Source organism: Sitophilus oryzae, unplaced genomic scaffold (genome assembly GCF_002938485.1).
Source record: "Sitophilus oryzae breed Bouriz unplaced genomic scaffold, Soryzae_2.0 scaffold_1227_pilon_pilon, whole genome shotgun sequence".
In the NCBI taxonomy this organism is placed as follows: Eukaryota; Metazoa; Arthropoda; class Insecta; order Coleoptera; family Curculionidae; genus Sitophilus; species Sitophilus oryzae.
Genome location: NW_022145868.1, coordinates 1 through 15,981, shown reverse-complemented (window position 1 = coordinate 15,981; position 15,981 = coordinate 1). Strand labels below are relative to the sequence as shown.

General features: G+C 30.1%; 1 protein-coding gene across 15 annotated transcripts in view; it reads left to right on the top strand.

Moving 5' to 3' along the window:
- LOC115874105 (coiled-coil domain-containing protein CG32809) overlaps positions 1–15,974 on the top strand; it is a 278,991-nt gene extending 263,017 nt beyond the window's left edge. For 14 of the 15 annotated variants that reach the window (XM_030889181.1, XM_030889190.1, XM_030889184.1 and 11 more), the window contains 2 exons: positions 1,064–1,178; positions 13,271–15,974. In XM_030889181.1, the coding sequence (XP_030745041.1) occupies positions 1,064–1,178; positions 13,271–14,473 (1,318 nt within the window). In that variant the 3' untranslated portion in view covers positions 14,474–15,974. Of the gene's footprint in view, positions 1–1,063; positions 1,179–5,443; positions 5,494–13,270 lie in introns of all 15 variants that reach the window. The other variant, XM_030889195.1, reaches the window with a different exon arrangement.
- Positions 15,975–15,981: the final 7 nt, after the last annotated feature.

Sequence of the window (15,981 nt, the reverse complement as noted above, 5' to 3'; positions counted from 1 at the left end):
TACAGTTGCAAAAAAGGTAGTGACTCGACGTCGTACCAACGTAAGAATCAGGAAATCTAAACAACGTTAATAGTTTGTTTTATTATGTTGTTTTATTTATTCCTGCGGAATATTACTGCAAATTCGTATTTGTACATAAGTTATATTGATAAATATAATTAGTAAATGCAGACGAAGTTTGCATAACGTTGAAGAATAGGTCCTGAAACTGACGTTTTTTATATTTTTTGGTATGTGGTGTCTTGTTTTTGTTTGTTTTGTATTAACACATACCGTTTTTATTAAATAAAATAACTCGATTACATTTTTTCAGTTTTATACAGTTTTTTTCACAATATTTTGAAGTTACTTGTCAGTCAAATTTTAAATATATTAATTTCCTGCTATGCGTTCCGGTTGTACCAACCTATTTCTTTGTAAAATAAAATAAACTACTTTGAAATTAAAATGACAGACACATCTATCACTGTCAAGGATCTTCTCGTTGGACAGACTATATATATTATATAGTCACTTACTAGCGAAAAGTTATTCCATTATTTCCCTCGATTTTTGACCGAGATCTACCGCACGCTACACAACCAACTATTTTAGTCTTTTTCGATAAATCGCAATAGTATCACTGTTAATTTAAGTTCTTCTATAATTTCCTTCTACATTTAAAAAAATATAATCTTTAAACAACTCTCAGTATTAGTAAATAATAAATAACATAAAATAAGCTCAGTAAAGACTGACAAATCCACGAAATTTTAAATCAAATTCAAATGTGTCAAATGAAACGTCAAATAGAACTGTCAAGGATCCCCATCCTAGGTAGGATCCCCTACTCTTTCCTTAATCTTTTTATTCAAAGGTTTAATATAGGAAATTAAAAAAATAAAATTTAATGAAATAATTTTTCCCAAATTGATATAAATCCAAGTTGGCCTAGATTTAAGTCTTGACAATAGCACAATAATACGAGATTAATTTTTGATTTTTCGTCCTTTGACCAACAGAACTACTGTGCTTTGCCCGAGTCCCCTAGCCAATTAAGATTAAACTTGTACTCCCTTTACAGACTGGCCAGTGTTCAAGAACAACGATTACCCTGCTCAAACTCGAACAGCGACAGCAGGCTGTCCCCGGGGGCGGGGGACACGCCCCCCGTCACCCCCTCGTCCACCCACAGCAAGGTAACGTAGACTTAGAACACTTTAATTATTGGTATATATACTGTGGCGGAGTTGTGATGTAATTTTGTCGATCTCGTCCGGTCGAGATGTATTATATCGCATGTATAATATTGTTGGCGGAGAATCAATTTGTATATATACGTTGTGAGTTGTTTCAGTTTTACTATATATGTAATTTTGATCGATATTTTTACCCAGTTTAAAGACCGATAGTTTTTATCAAATTATTGTATTGTTCCAATATTCTAAATTTTGAGAACCACTGGATCTGTTCTGGGTTTTCTTTCTTGTAAATTTATAATCTACTACCTATATTGCCATATTATCAATACATTATGTTTTTTAGCTAAAAACTAAGAAATTTTCCAAATTTTTTTATAAAATTCCAAATTTTCCAAAAAAAATTTTTCGCAAAAAATCTTATCGTGTTTCTGGGGTCGAAATATACTACCTATATAATATTTGCACTTATTTAAGACTCACCCTGTATAACAAGTGACATTTGTTCATTTCGAAGTTTATACTTTTCAAAAAATACGTTTACTGTGTACATCGAAATAATAAGTGAAACAGTTTTTAGTAACATTTCAGTAACAAAAATTATGTATCAAAAATGCAAATTGTATTCAGAATTTTTTATCCCTTAATTATTGTAATATTCAAAATATCCGCTTTTATTAAAACTACATAAAAAGCTCTTTCATTTAAACGAAAAATTAAATGCTTAACATATTATAATCTTCTTTAAAAAACTCAACGAACTTTCCCTCAACACAATCGTTTACCTCAAAATATATTAATGGAAATTATTTAAAAATTATAGTAATGAGTAATATATCGGCAACAAATAAGTTGCAACAATGCGTTTTAGAATGAAATTACAAAAATAAAAAATACCTATAATGGCCTTCTTATTGCTTTGTGCTTTGTAAGGCCAAAATGTTTTTTTAGATAAAAAGTTGAATGACCATTATAAAGAATAATGTAAACATAAAACATTGTTTCAATTTTCTCTAGCTAAAAACTAGGTGTTCGTATTTTCAAGATTCGTAAACGTTCCTAGTAAGGCCCATGTACCCTGCTAGGTATGGGCCTTTCTAGGATATGTTATCTTTTTCACAATCTTGACATACGTGATAAACATTTCTTTGTTTTTTTTTATACTATTTTTTCTGTTTTACCTTTGGATATTTGTTATATTATATGATTATATTATAATAATAAATATTACATTTTAATTATATTACTTTTTTTTTTGTTTGTTTAATAATTAATTTATTTTGTGTGTTGACAATTTTAAGTAAATAACCACCGCAACTCAAAACAGTCACAGATACATATTTTTTCACAAATCTTCAGCTTTATTTCTGCATTTTTTAAATATTTGCAACAGAAATAAAAAAAAATAAATCCAGATATCAACTAGGTAAGTTAAGAATCTAACAAAAAAACATTTTTATTAGTTCTATACTTATAGACAAATTTTCCGACAATTGACCAATGAGCTAAATAGTAAGCTGTGTTCTAATAAGAACAAAAATAATATTTTTTTTCAATTTTGCTAGAAACAGCTTATTTTTCTATATACAAATTGATTCTCGTCCATGGATTCTTTCAAAAAAAGTAAAAACTTTACCATAAACGTTAAAAACAAACGTGATTTCCACAACGTGTTACACGCATTTCCAATGTTACCTTAGCTATTTATACCTTCGTCATTGATCATATTTGTAAACAAAGAACTATAGAATCAAACGGTTGACCTATTTAATTTTTTTTCACTCGACATAATTTGAAAATCGTGTTTTTTTTCAGAGCGTCTCTATTTCTGTATAAATTTGTTTTGCATGTTGTTTGCGGAACGTTTGTACAGAGTGGTCTTATAATTAATCTGATTTTATTAAATGAATAAGAAAATTAGTCATGATTTTCTTCAGAAATTTTTTAAAGGTCTGCCTATGCTAAATACACATGCTAAATTTAAACAATTTTGGACAAACCAATTTAAAGTTCATGTCAAATAAACATTTAGTCACATGATTAAGTTTGACCGGCACAGCGTTGCCCACTTTTACTTATTTTCTTTTAATCAAAAGATTCTAAGAAACAAATATAAATTAATTATCTATACTAATATATAAAATCCTTAAGTGACTGACATACTGATTAATCACGATCCTGCTCAAACCACTCAACGTAAGAAGCTCAGTTTTGGCATACAGGTTGATTCTAGGGTGTAGAGGTTCGATAAGAAGGGATTTTTCGAAATTCCAGTTCCAAGAGGGTGAAACCACCCCTCAAATATTACAATATTTTTTATTTTAAAAATGGTCAAGTTTCCGAAAAAACACTTAAACACGTATATTTTATTTTGTTTTTTTACAAATTTTAAGATTTTTTAAAAATGTATACAGGGTGTTTCGAAAAATCTGGTCATTGATTTATCACGATCCTGCTTAAAGCGTTTGACGTAAAAAGCTGATTTTTGGAAAACAGATTGACTTTAGGGTGTAGAGGTTCGATAAGAAGGGATTTTTCGAAATTCGAATTCTAAGGGGGTGAAACTATCCCTCAAATATTAAAATATTTTTATTTAAAAACCGGTGAGTTTTCGTAAAAACTCTTAAACACGTATATTTTATTTTGTTGTTTTACATATTTTAAGATTTTTATAAATGTATACAGGGTGTTTCATAAAATATGACCATTGAGTAATCACGATTCTGCTTAAACTGCTTGACGTTTAAAGCTGATTTTTTGGCAAACGGATTGACTGTGGGGTGTAGAGGTTCGATAAGGAGAGGTTTCTCCAATCTCAAATTCCAAGAGGGTGAAAACGCCCCTCAAATATTAGAATATTTGTTATTTAAAAAACGGTTAGTCTTTCTGGAAAACTCTTGGACAAGCATAATTTGTTTGTTTTTTTTACGTAATATCGCCATATTGTTTTTCTCATGCTGACATAAATGTGAGAAAATTTTATCCAGTTTGTATGTTAATGGAAATTCTTGCTTTGCTTTATCATCACCATTACAAATGATTAATTCGACGGGAACGAAGTCGCTGGTACACGCTAGTAGTAATATGTATATACTTTATAAAAACGAGTTTCCAAGTTTGCAAAATATAAAGTTAAGTCAGAAAAACAAACTCTGTTTATTGCTTAACCACTCTGTATAAACTAATTTAGTAATGATCGTTTATACGCTAACGTGCAAGGCGAAGCATTGTACAGAAACAGATCGAATTACAACCTGCAAATGTTGGTAATATTGTTTTGCGAATATGGTCAATAGAACGACATAATATCCTGTGCTGTAGATGCATTTTTACTTACCCTGCCGATTACATTAATCACGTTTTTTATTTTATTTTCTAAAAATACTTACCATATATAGTTTGAATTTTACTACTAACAGACATTTTGTGCACAGAAAGCAAATTTATTAGCTTATAATATGAAAAAGATTTTGTAAAACAAAGCTGCTTTATACACTGTACATAATTACGTATTTTTGAAGATGTTTACAAGGATATCTTTGAAGAAATATAAATAATTTTCATTTTTTTAGATTATTCAGTAGGTAATAATTTTTACCATTTATTAGCTAAGTACTTTTTGACGAAAACAGTATACAGGGGCGTCTGAACTGTATTCCGGAAATTTCGGCTGCATATTCTGCAGATAAAAATAAGTAAAAAAGTTTGTATAAATGTATGTCCTAAAATGCTTAGTTTCGGAGATACAGGGTGTAGAAGTTTCATTTTTATTTCGATTTTTTTCCGAAAAATATTAAGTAACGGCAATATTTTGATGAAAATTGGTGTTTTGGAATTTTTTCACATGAGAAATTTAATTTTGATGTCAACATGCCTCCTACTTGTAGAGGGCGCCGCCTACATATGAACATTATAACTGGTTTGAAGCGGTAATAACTTTTCGTCCGTACCTGTATATTTCTTATATTTAAAGAACATATATTTAAGAAATATAATTAAATAAGTCCATATATTTAAAGAACGTTGTTACAATAACATAATTCTTGTTCCAATTTAATAAAACACATAAAATAAAATAATAGTAATTATAATTCATCAACGATATGCTTGTAAAACTCCAAAATTTTTCATTTTTTTTTCCAACAAAGAAATGACAATCACGTACCACCGAATTATGATCCACAACTTAATCTTTGCGTTATATATCCCTTATTCCCCAGTATTATTGATAAAAACATGTATTTTTTGCCACACAACTATTGTAGTACGACTGGAAATGGAGTTCCAACTTCAAAGAAGCTATATCCACTCACGAGTAATAACAGATATCCGTTTTATTTTAATGCTTGCCTTAATATTATTATTATTATATTTTTATATTCATGACTGTTTTCTTTGGAATAAATATATATTACATATTTTATTTTGATAAATGGATACATATTCGTTTTTTATATATGGTTCTTGAGTCGGTATTATAGTTTTTAATTTATTGGTCTAGATAATATTGTGTATATTTTTTTGATCTAATTTTCCTATATTGTCAATTTCCATTTTGCACTTCGAGCACTTTACAAAATTGCATCAGACATTTTCGAGCAAATTTTTATTTATATTTGTAGTCATAAAACCAAAATTGTAATGCTATGTTTTTTAATTATTAACGAAGGGAAAGTGTAAATAATTTAGAATAGATTTTGGTTTTACGATGCAAATATATTGTGCACATTTTTATTTTTATTAACCTTTAATCCACACCTGTTAAGCAACGTAATTTTGTAAAATATTGCTTTTATATTTTGTTTGTGTAAGTGTGAGGTACTTGTTGAGGACACATAATTTATGATGTATAAAATAAAACAATGTTTGTTTCTATCTAATATTATTTAATCAGTTACAAACGAAGAAAGAAAAAGCATATTATATAGGTCACTAGTATTCTTGAAAGTAATAACAACAAATATTACTATCAAGTATAAAAATGAAGTATTTAAATCTATAGTTAAAGTTAAAACTACGATATAAAAATATAACGAGTGTTTAAATAAGAAACAAGTATTAAAAAATTACGATTTTTTCTTACATTGTCGTTTTAATGTTTAACTATGATTTCAAACAACTCACTGATACTGTCAAGTATTTTACAGATATATGTAGTACAGCTAACACTAAAATATCATTTCAATATTTACTCTGGGATCATTTATATTTGATCGTACTGTAGCTAAGCACAATTAATGTTGTTATAATTGTTATTTCTTTACAAATTTTCCTTAAAAATCACATTATTGACTTTAAAGTAAGGAATTTAAAACCCGTTTTATCATCAAGGTGAATCTTTTCTCGACAATTTGTTTTTGATTCATCTCATTAGCTTTTTTGTTGGAGATATTTGTCTTGTAAATATTTGGGGGGTGGGGTAACAATTAATAAAAATTTTAGCATTAAAAGCATGCCTCTATTTGGGTACTCATCACCACACGTATGAAGTAGTGATTATTGTTTTTGTAATGTCAAAGTCACTAAAAAGTTGTAATATTATTCTTTCTTGGCAGTTACTCTAGCAGAGATGAAGAGACGACTTTAAGTCCAGAAGTTGTACCAGCTATTGTTGCTTTAATTGAACATGATAGTGATCAATTTGGATTTATCATTAATTAATAGCAATTTCTCCTAAAGTAAATGCCAACAAAAAATAATATTAAGATTTTTGCATGTGTGACATTCGAAAAAACAATAAACTATATTTCATAAATTGTGATGATGACCAAAACCAAAGATATTCTTTTAGTGCTAAAATAGCTGTAAGTCTTTGCTAACAACAAAAAAATTACATGAACGGAAAAACAAACTATGGAGAAAAATGCACCGTCATGATAAAGTGGTTTTCAAATTACTTATTTTGTTAAACCATTCCACAAGGTGTTCCAATCTTCCGCTAAAGTAACATTTTGTTTACCCTCGTATAATAGACACATTGGAGACTTTGTTTTTGACTATTCGTATTTGAATAAAAGTCAAAATATTTTGCTACAAATTGCTATTATGATATCAAAATCAGTCCACTAGAACAATATACAGGGTGGTCTGAACTGTATTCCGAAAACTTCGGCAGCATATTCTGCGGATAAAAATAAGTAAGAAAGTTCGTATAAATGTATGTCCTAAAATGACTTAGTTTCGGACATACAGGGTGCACAAATTTCGATTTTTTCCAAATAATTTATGAAGTAACGTCAATATTTCGATGAAAGTTAGTGTATGGGAGTTTTTGACATGAGACATTTGGGGGATTTTGATGTCAATATGACTCCTATTTGTAGGGGGCGCCACTTACATGTGTTTTAACTGTTTTGAAGAGTGGCCTGTATAAAACACGGAGTGAAAAATATAAATTTCCGTGACTTTTCAATAAAAATGTATCTTGGTAAAAATCGCTACGAGCAACCGATCTCAAGATATTTAGAATGGAAACAGTCAATACATGTCATTGTTGATAAAAAAAATAATCACGTTGAGAGTAGATAGTTATTTGACTGAAATAATAAACTTGGGAAATTCTTATTTTTTTTAAATTATTTATAAATTTTTCTGGGAAAAAAAGATGATAAAACAACGTTGTTGTTCAACTTTTGGCACAAAAACATTTTTAATTTATGATTTCAGTCTAATCACTATATAGTCGACATGTTTAATTTATGTCAATGATGATAGGTATTGATAGTTTCGATTCCAAATATCTCGAGAACCATTAGCGTAGCGATTTTTACTAAGAAACCTTTTTAGGTAAAAACGTCGTAAATGTATTTTTTATTCTGTACTTTTTATTCAGGTACGGACGAAAAGTTAGTACTCTTCAAACTAGTTAAAAAAATACGTAGGTGGCGCCGTCTACAAGTAGGAGTCATATTGACATCAAAATGATATTTCTCATGTCAAAAAATTCCTAGACACCAATTTTCATCCAAATATTGATGTTACTCCAGAAATTATTTGGAAAAAATCGGAATAAAAATGAAACTTCTACACCCTGTATCTCTGAAAGTAAGCATTTTAGGACATACATTTATACGAACTTTTTTACTTATTTTTATCTGCAGAATATGCTGCCAAAGTTTCCCAAATACAGTTCGGACTACCCTGTAGATTGAACTTTAAAATACAGGATAATTTTAAAGGTGTTTATGAATATAAACTGCCCGTCAAATTAAATACCACAGCAATTTTTTTACTCATTTTCAACGAGTTGTAATTTTGAAAAAAATGGACCAATTTTGTTGATTTTTTTAGCATATTAAAGATCGTTTTTCGTAGATTGATCTGATTTTTTTAAATTTTGCATGAGATTTAGTTTTCTATGATATACAGGGTGTGAAAAAAAGGAATGTAATTTTTGTAATTTTTGTGTTGCTGCCATTTTGCTAAAAAGCAAAATTTAACTAGAATTATAAGTTCTGGGTATAGCTAAGACTACTATCTCGGGACGTATTTGGAATTTTTACTCTGACTTGTATTTTTTACTCTGACTTGATATTCGTTACTTTTACAATGTGAAATTAAAAAAAAGTGATTTAACTAACGCAGTTTAATACAGGATCTCTTAAAAATACGACCAGCGAGAAAGTAAAATTATTTTTTTTTAATATTCTGAACAGCCCATAAGGTTAATATAAAAGCTCGACACGTATTTGATATTTTTGTAAAAACTCTTTTTGTGTCTAAAAATCTGTAGTTTAGCTGCAACTTAGTAGTTTCTTTTTTAATTTCACATTGTACAAGTAACGAATATCCTACAATTTTAAAGTTAATTTCAGTTTTGTTAGTATATCTCTTAAGAAAGGTAGAAAAAATACAAGTTAGTGTAAAAATTGATTATTCTTTATTCCAGATCAGTTATCGTAAACATTCCAAATACGTCCCGATATATTAGTCTTAGCTATACCCAGAACTTATAATTCTGGTTAAATTTTGTTTTTTGGCAAAATGGCAGCAACACAAAAATTACATTCCTTTTTTTCACACCCCGTATATCATAGAAAACTAAAGCTCATACAAAATTTAGAAAAATCAGATCAATCTACGAAAAACGATCTTTAATATGCTAAAAAATCAACAAAATTGGTCCATTATTTTCAAAGTTACAACTCGTTGAAAATGAGTAAAAAAATTGCTGTGGTATTTAATTTGCCGGGCAGTTTATTAAATCAATTTTTTTAATTATGATGATTTATCTGATGACTATAATTCTCTGCAATAAAACTGTGCAATAATATCTTGTTCAAGGAACATTTTAAATATACAAGTACCTCATTATACAGAACTTACAGAAAAATAAATATAGCATATAATTATTAAGCTTTTCTTTTGCTCTTCATTTCCAAATATCACATATTCTTTAAACGAAAAAAAGACCAATAAATTTTTGACTAGAATGCTTCTAAATCTTAAATGTTTACTAGCCTTTTCCTTATAGTAAGGTGTCATTGGAAATGTTGTTCCTCATTTACAAAAAAGAAAAAAAAACAACAAAAAATCGCTACGATATCATATCTTCTTTTTCTTTTTTCTTTTGAAGCACTTCGATAGTCATCTCATCTCAGAATCGATAGTGCACTACTATTAAATTGGGATTTAATGCATTATTGTATTATTGGTTCCACACGTTTATTAGGTACCTATTATACTGCTTCTGTATTAATACCTTGTTTGAAAAATTACTGTAGTAGTAACCAGCAAAAGTATATTATACATTTTTATATATAGCTGATATTCCCCAAGTTACTGTATTTATTATTGTTTTTTGTTTATTTTTTTATATCTAAATTACTTGTTTTGTTTATTTTTATTTTCGTTTTGGATTCGTAGAAGTAAAATTTCAGATGAGTAGAATATGAAATTATATTATTATTATTATTCGATGCAGTAGCTTTTAGTGTAGCTTATTTTGCTTATTGACTTTTGTAAAACAAAGTAAAGGTTTTTTATGATTACTTGGAGTAGGTGTAACAAGGTTCGCAGATTTCGACCTTACTATAAGGGAAAGATATTTTTTGTTTTTGTTTAAATATTGCACGAACAGACCAGTTTTTTTTGATTTTTTAATTGTTTTTGTGTTGCACGCAGCATGCAATTTTTTTCTTAGTAACCTTTAACTGTGTGTGTATAATTTTTGCCTACGTGGCACGATCTAAATGGTAAGATTTTAAGATATTTGTCATTTTCCATCATGACGATGCACGTTATAAGATGTTCTCTGATTAAAAAAAAACTCTTTTTTTAAACGAAAAAAGTTGTATAAATAATAAACATTGAATAATGGCTGTGAATAAAATGGCCTAGAATAAAAAACTTGTCAATTTTATTTAAGTGCAAACCTGAAGTACGTACTAGGATATATTTCAGGAAAATATTTTAACTTCTATAGAGTGGCTCAAAAATGTATGAGTGGATCGGCATGATTTTTTTTAAACGTTATACCCTGTATATTATTGCATTTTCGGCTTCCTATCAGATCACTTTACATAATCCTAAGATATGAGTAAATATATTTCGCCAGTTTCAAAGATTAATTAATAAAAAAATATATTTTTTCGGCATTTCTTAAAGAAATTATTAAAAATACAAGAACTGTCCTAAAATCAAAACTATATTAGGTATTTACTTTAGATGGTCTGTACTTGTTTTGCTATAAATATGATAATCGTAAATCATACAGAATGTTCAAAATTCTACGCCAAACTTTCTAAAATATAAAATAATTTTTCTTCGTTTTTTTTAACGGAAGACCATGTATATTGTTTTATAAATAGATCAAGAATTAAAAATAAACATTTTGGTATTTAGGAGTATTTCAACATTTTTAACAGTTTCGCAAATATTTGCGGTTTTATATTTCACAGGCATTTTCCACAGTAAATTTTTATCAAAGCTACCCAATGATTTTTCTCTCGTATTTTACCCTTGAAAGAGCCATATGAAATAATACTGCATGTATCTGCGAAACCATTAAAAATTTTAACGTTTTGAATACAAAAATGTTCATTTTCTAACTCTCCATATAATAAAAAAAATAATATACACTGTAATAAACACCGTTTAAAAAAAACAAGAAAAATTATTTTATATTTTAGAAAATTTGGCGTAGAATTTAGAAGAACACCCTGTATGATATAATATTACGATATTTATAGCAAAGTAAGTATAGACCACCTAAACTAAATACCTAATACAGTTCTTGTATTCAGGACAGTTCTTGTATTTTTAATCATTTCTTTAAGAAAGGCCGAGAAATAATATATTTTTTATTTATTTATTAATATCTCTGAAATTAACGAAATATATTTAATCATATCTTAGGATTATGTAAAGTGATCTGAAAGAAAGCCAAAAATCCAATAATATACAGAGTGTTCCATTTAAAAAAAATACCCCGATTCACTCACACTTTTTTGAGCCAGCCTATAAAAGTTACAATATTTTCCTGATAAATTATGATGAAATAAAAACAGAGAACAACTTTACAAAACCTCAACGAATGCTTTTTGTTAGACGTCATACTAACCTGCATACACTAATAATTGTTAATCATAGCCATAGAAATTATGAAAAAAAAAGTTTTTTTATTTATTGTTGAAATTGTTTTAGTTATTGGAGCTATTGGAATTACCTCATGAGTAGTGATGTTTGTTTGCAATTAATATTTTTTTAAAAGGTAACCCTTTTTTGTTTTATTTTATTTTTGAAGTTTCAAAAGAACATAAAAATATAAATGTTGTTTTATAAATAAGTGTTTTATAAATAAAATAATGATTTTTCTAGTTGTTTTGAAACTTTATCAGCTTTATTAACTCTGCTCTGATATTATTTTACCCTTATCGTTGTAGGCCCTTCCCATTAAGTTGAAATGTGTTCCTCAAAAGGCAAAAGTAAATAGGTACCTAAAATAATACATTTTTGTCCTGAAAATTTATTTTGTTGTGGAACACATTCAGAAACGTTGTGTTTCTGTAGGTAGACGTCATCGTTGTTGCCTGTTCGAAACAGTATATTCATGATATTCGTTTTAATTTTAAATTTAGTTGTAATAATTTCAATTGTTTAAATCAGCAACTCTGATATTATATTTAATATTTTCTAATAAATAAAATCTCCTATACGTCTTTTAATAAATATAAAAATTAATAAAGTTAAACTCAGTTATTAAAATTTTTTGTGTGAACTTAAAGAACAAGTTAATATATATGAATTTTTAAAACTAAATTAAACTTATTCCTTATTGTCACACATACAATAATTATAATACAAAGAAAGAATTAATGATTTGACCACAAAATGTGAATGGATCAGGTTGATGATTTATCTCATTAATTATAATAATAGAAGATATTTTTATTTAATCTACTATATCAGTTATTTTGTATATCCACTTGAATATAACGTAATTGGATTGTTATTGGAGGCTACTAATGAATATATACTTGCAAAATCACAAATGTGTACAAATTTTTAGTTTAAATATTTTGCAGTATTATATCGTGAAAAGTTTACAGTAGAGCAGAAAAACGATTTTTTAATGTGATATAAAAAATTAAGTTTTACGCCATTTATTTTGTCTGCTACAGTATAAGTGCCTTTGCTGTTACAGTTACGACTCTGTGGAGACTATTAGATCACACTAAAAGATTTTTTTTCGCGTTACTCTAAAATTTTCAAAATATTAGTTACGGCACCTTGTGTGGAAGGCAACGATATAAACTATCCCTACTCTCATAATCTGAAAAATTAGTCAAGCTAGGGGAAGTGCAAAAAAATGATAGCAACAAGAGTCTAATTAGTATATGATTAAAGATATTAAAAATACATTTTTAATAAAAATAGCTAATATAAGATGTAAAAAGTAGAGTGAAGAAAGTTATCTAGTATATCTACATATAAATACAACATTCAACTAAAATTTCAAGGATCAATTTACAACATTTATATAAAATAATTTGTCATTTTCTATATGTAGTAGATTAGATAAAAATATATTCTGGATTTATCAGTAGCAATTTTCTTCGATAAAATTAATGAATGATATAAATTCCTTGTAGCCCCCTACCGCTCCACGCTTGGGGTCGCTCGTCCTCGGGGGAGAATGCTCCAGTGCCTCCTCCGACAGTTCCCAGCGTCCGGAGAACGCGCTCGACGCTCTGCTAGACGAGCTGCAGACCTTCTCCAAGCCGCACCCCGGCACCCGCTCCTCCTCCGAAAGCTCCGAGCCTCCCGCCATCCCCGCCAAGGGCGTCGCCCCTACCTCCAGGCCGCCACAGATGGCCGAGATCGGCCGCAAGGGCAGCATGGACTCGGCCTCGTTCCTGCCCAGCAACAACCTCACCGTCAGCACCACCACAGGGAGTCTCCGGCGACTGCATTCGTATCCTAGCGGCTCGGACACGGATAACAGTCCCCCAATTCAACCGCTCCAACCGACCAAAACCGCCAGCAAACCCCCGATACCTGAACGCAACACGGAACTCCTCCAGCACGTGGTTTCGGGGAAGAGGATTCCTCCCCCTCCTCCTCCAAGGACCAGCTCGAAATCTCCCCTAGCCTCTCCTACGTCTCCGAGTTTACCTCCTAGATCCGTCGCGTCTGCGGGACTCCAACATATCCAGAACGTGCAGAATATGGAGAAGCCCATGTCCCAGTTCGAGCAAGCCACTCAGAACCTAGGCCTACAAACGCTCAGGCGCAACGTGCCCAACCGATCTAGTATCAAGGACTCGAACAAATCTCAAACCCTTCCTAGGAATATAGGCTCGAATCTTCAAATACCCAACAGCGACAGCGATGTAATATCGGCAAGCAACTCGAGCAGTTGCGAGAGCGTCAACTCGCAAGACGGCACGAAGAAAACGAGGAAAGAAGAACTGGAACAGAGGCATCAGGAACTGTTGAAGAAACAGAAAGCTCTCCAGGAACAGTACGCCAGACTGCAACAACTCCAGCGAGGTAACAACACCCTAACTGTCATACCTCCAGCTCCCGATCAACTACTAAAGAAAACAGGAAGCGAATCAAACCTTCTACAGAAAATGGGCTTACAACTGGCCACCTCTCAGATCACCGGTTCCCTGACAAACATACCCAACACCAACGCCTCGCTTGTTAATAAAGTTACCCTAACCAACGCTACGTCCGACATGGACAGGGAAAATCCTAGTTTCGACGATAAGAGCAACAACGCTACCGAAAACAAAGATGTTTTGAACCAGGAAGGTCAGAAGAAAGTATACGAAACTGACATTCTGTGACCTATCATCGCTGAGAGGATGCAAGTTGTATATTGATCTTGGTAGTTCGAGTAGTTCAATAGAGATGTCGCATTATCGGTTTGCTTGGTTTAGTTTTTAAAGGCCGACTGATTTTATATCATTTACTGAATAAAAAGACCACGATAATTATAAGACGCCATTTGTTTTTAAATCTAGACCATATACTATACAGACACGCCATTTCGTCATTATATCGTAATGCTTTTCCTTATGATACGCTATACAAAATAAACAAAACGAATACAAAATAGTCACAAAAAACGCCGTCACAAAAATATATCTTTCGTCTTCAGTGTATAAATATTAAAAAAACTATTTGACTCTCTTCTTAGGTTCATTCAATGATAATCGACGAGACTAAGTGCATGTTAAATATTATAAAATATACCACAATCAAACTTGCAAAATAGAGAAGTAAGGTACAAATTATAAAAATGGAAAACAGCTTTGCAAATCTCAAAGAATTGTTAGATATCAAAATTAACCGGTTAAAACAAATAGTGAATCCTAGCCCTAGAAATTATGAAAAATTATTTATTGTTGCAGAATTACTAATGAATATACTTCAAAAATCACAAATCTCAACAAAGTCTTAGTTTAAAAACATTAACAGTACTATATAAACTATCTATATATAACTATACTAAGGCTGGCATTTCTGGTCTTGGGTGCTGATTTTCGTGTGTACGAAGAGTACGGCCAACACGCTTAGCAAAATAAGATGTACTGAATAAAGACAGAAGGCAAGTATTTCCCATCAGCATGGAATCTAGGTTATGTAATAAATACTTCGTATTTTTGCTCTCTCCGACTTTCTAGATTCCCATAGCAATTCACTCCTATACATGTAAACGCCGACCCAAGGTTTCGCTTGCCAGCACGGTATGACAATTGCACAAGAGCTCTGTCTGATTAGTATATGGTAAAAGAGTTTAAAAATATTTTTTTTTAAATAAAAATAGCTAATATTAGGTGTAAAGAGAAATAATTCTGAATGGTTAATATGTCAAAAACGCTTGAATTTGTTAATACGTCAAATCTTATTAAATTTTCAAATATTAATAGATCAGGTTGTTTAGAACAGGATGTCTATATCTTTTTTCCATACTAATATCCATAGATAATTTAAAAATTTCTTATTATGTTTAGAAGGCATTGAAGATACTGTTCATTATCTTTTTTTCTGCCTGTAACGCAAGAATATTACCTACCAAAATATAAGCCAGTTATTTCAGGACACCGTATATGCTACACACTGAAAAGTGATGGAAATATTTTTGGTTTACTCCCAGATTAGATTTAAAAAATATTTAGTCTTTTAGTGCGAATACTAATATTTCTTTCTGTGTGTATAATACATCTAGCACTCAGTTGACTGAGATGTATTACATAATATTTTTACTTTTTGTTTGTTATAATTATTAAAAAAATAAATAATTCTTATGGGCAATCTTTATTGGACTACCAGGCAAAGCTCATATCATATT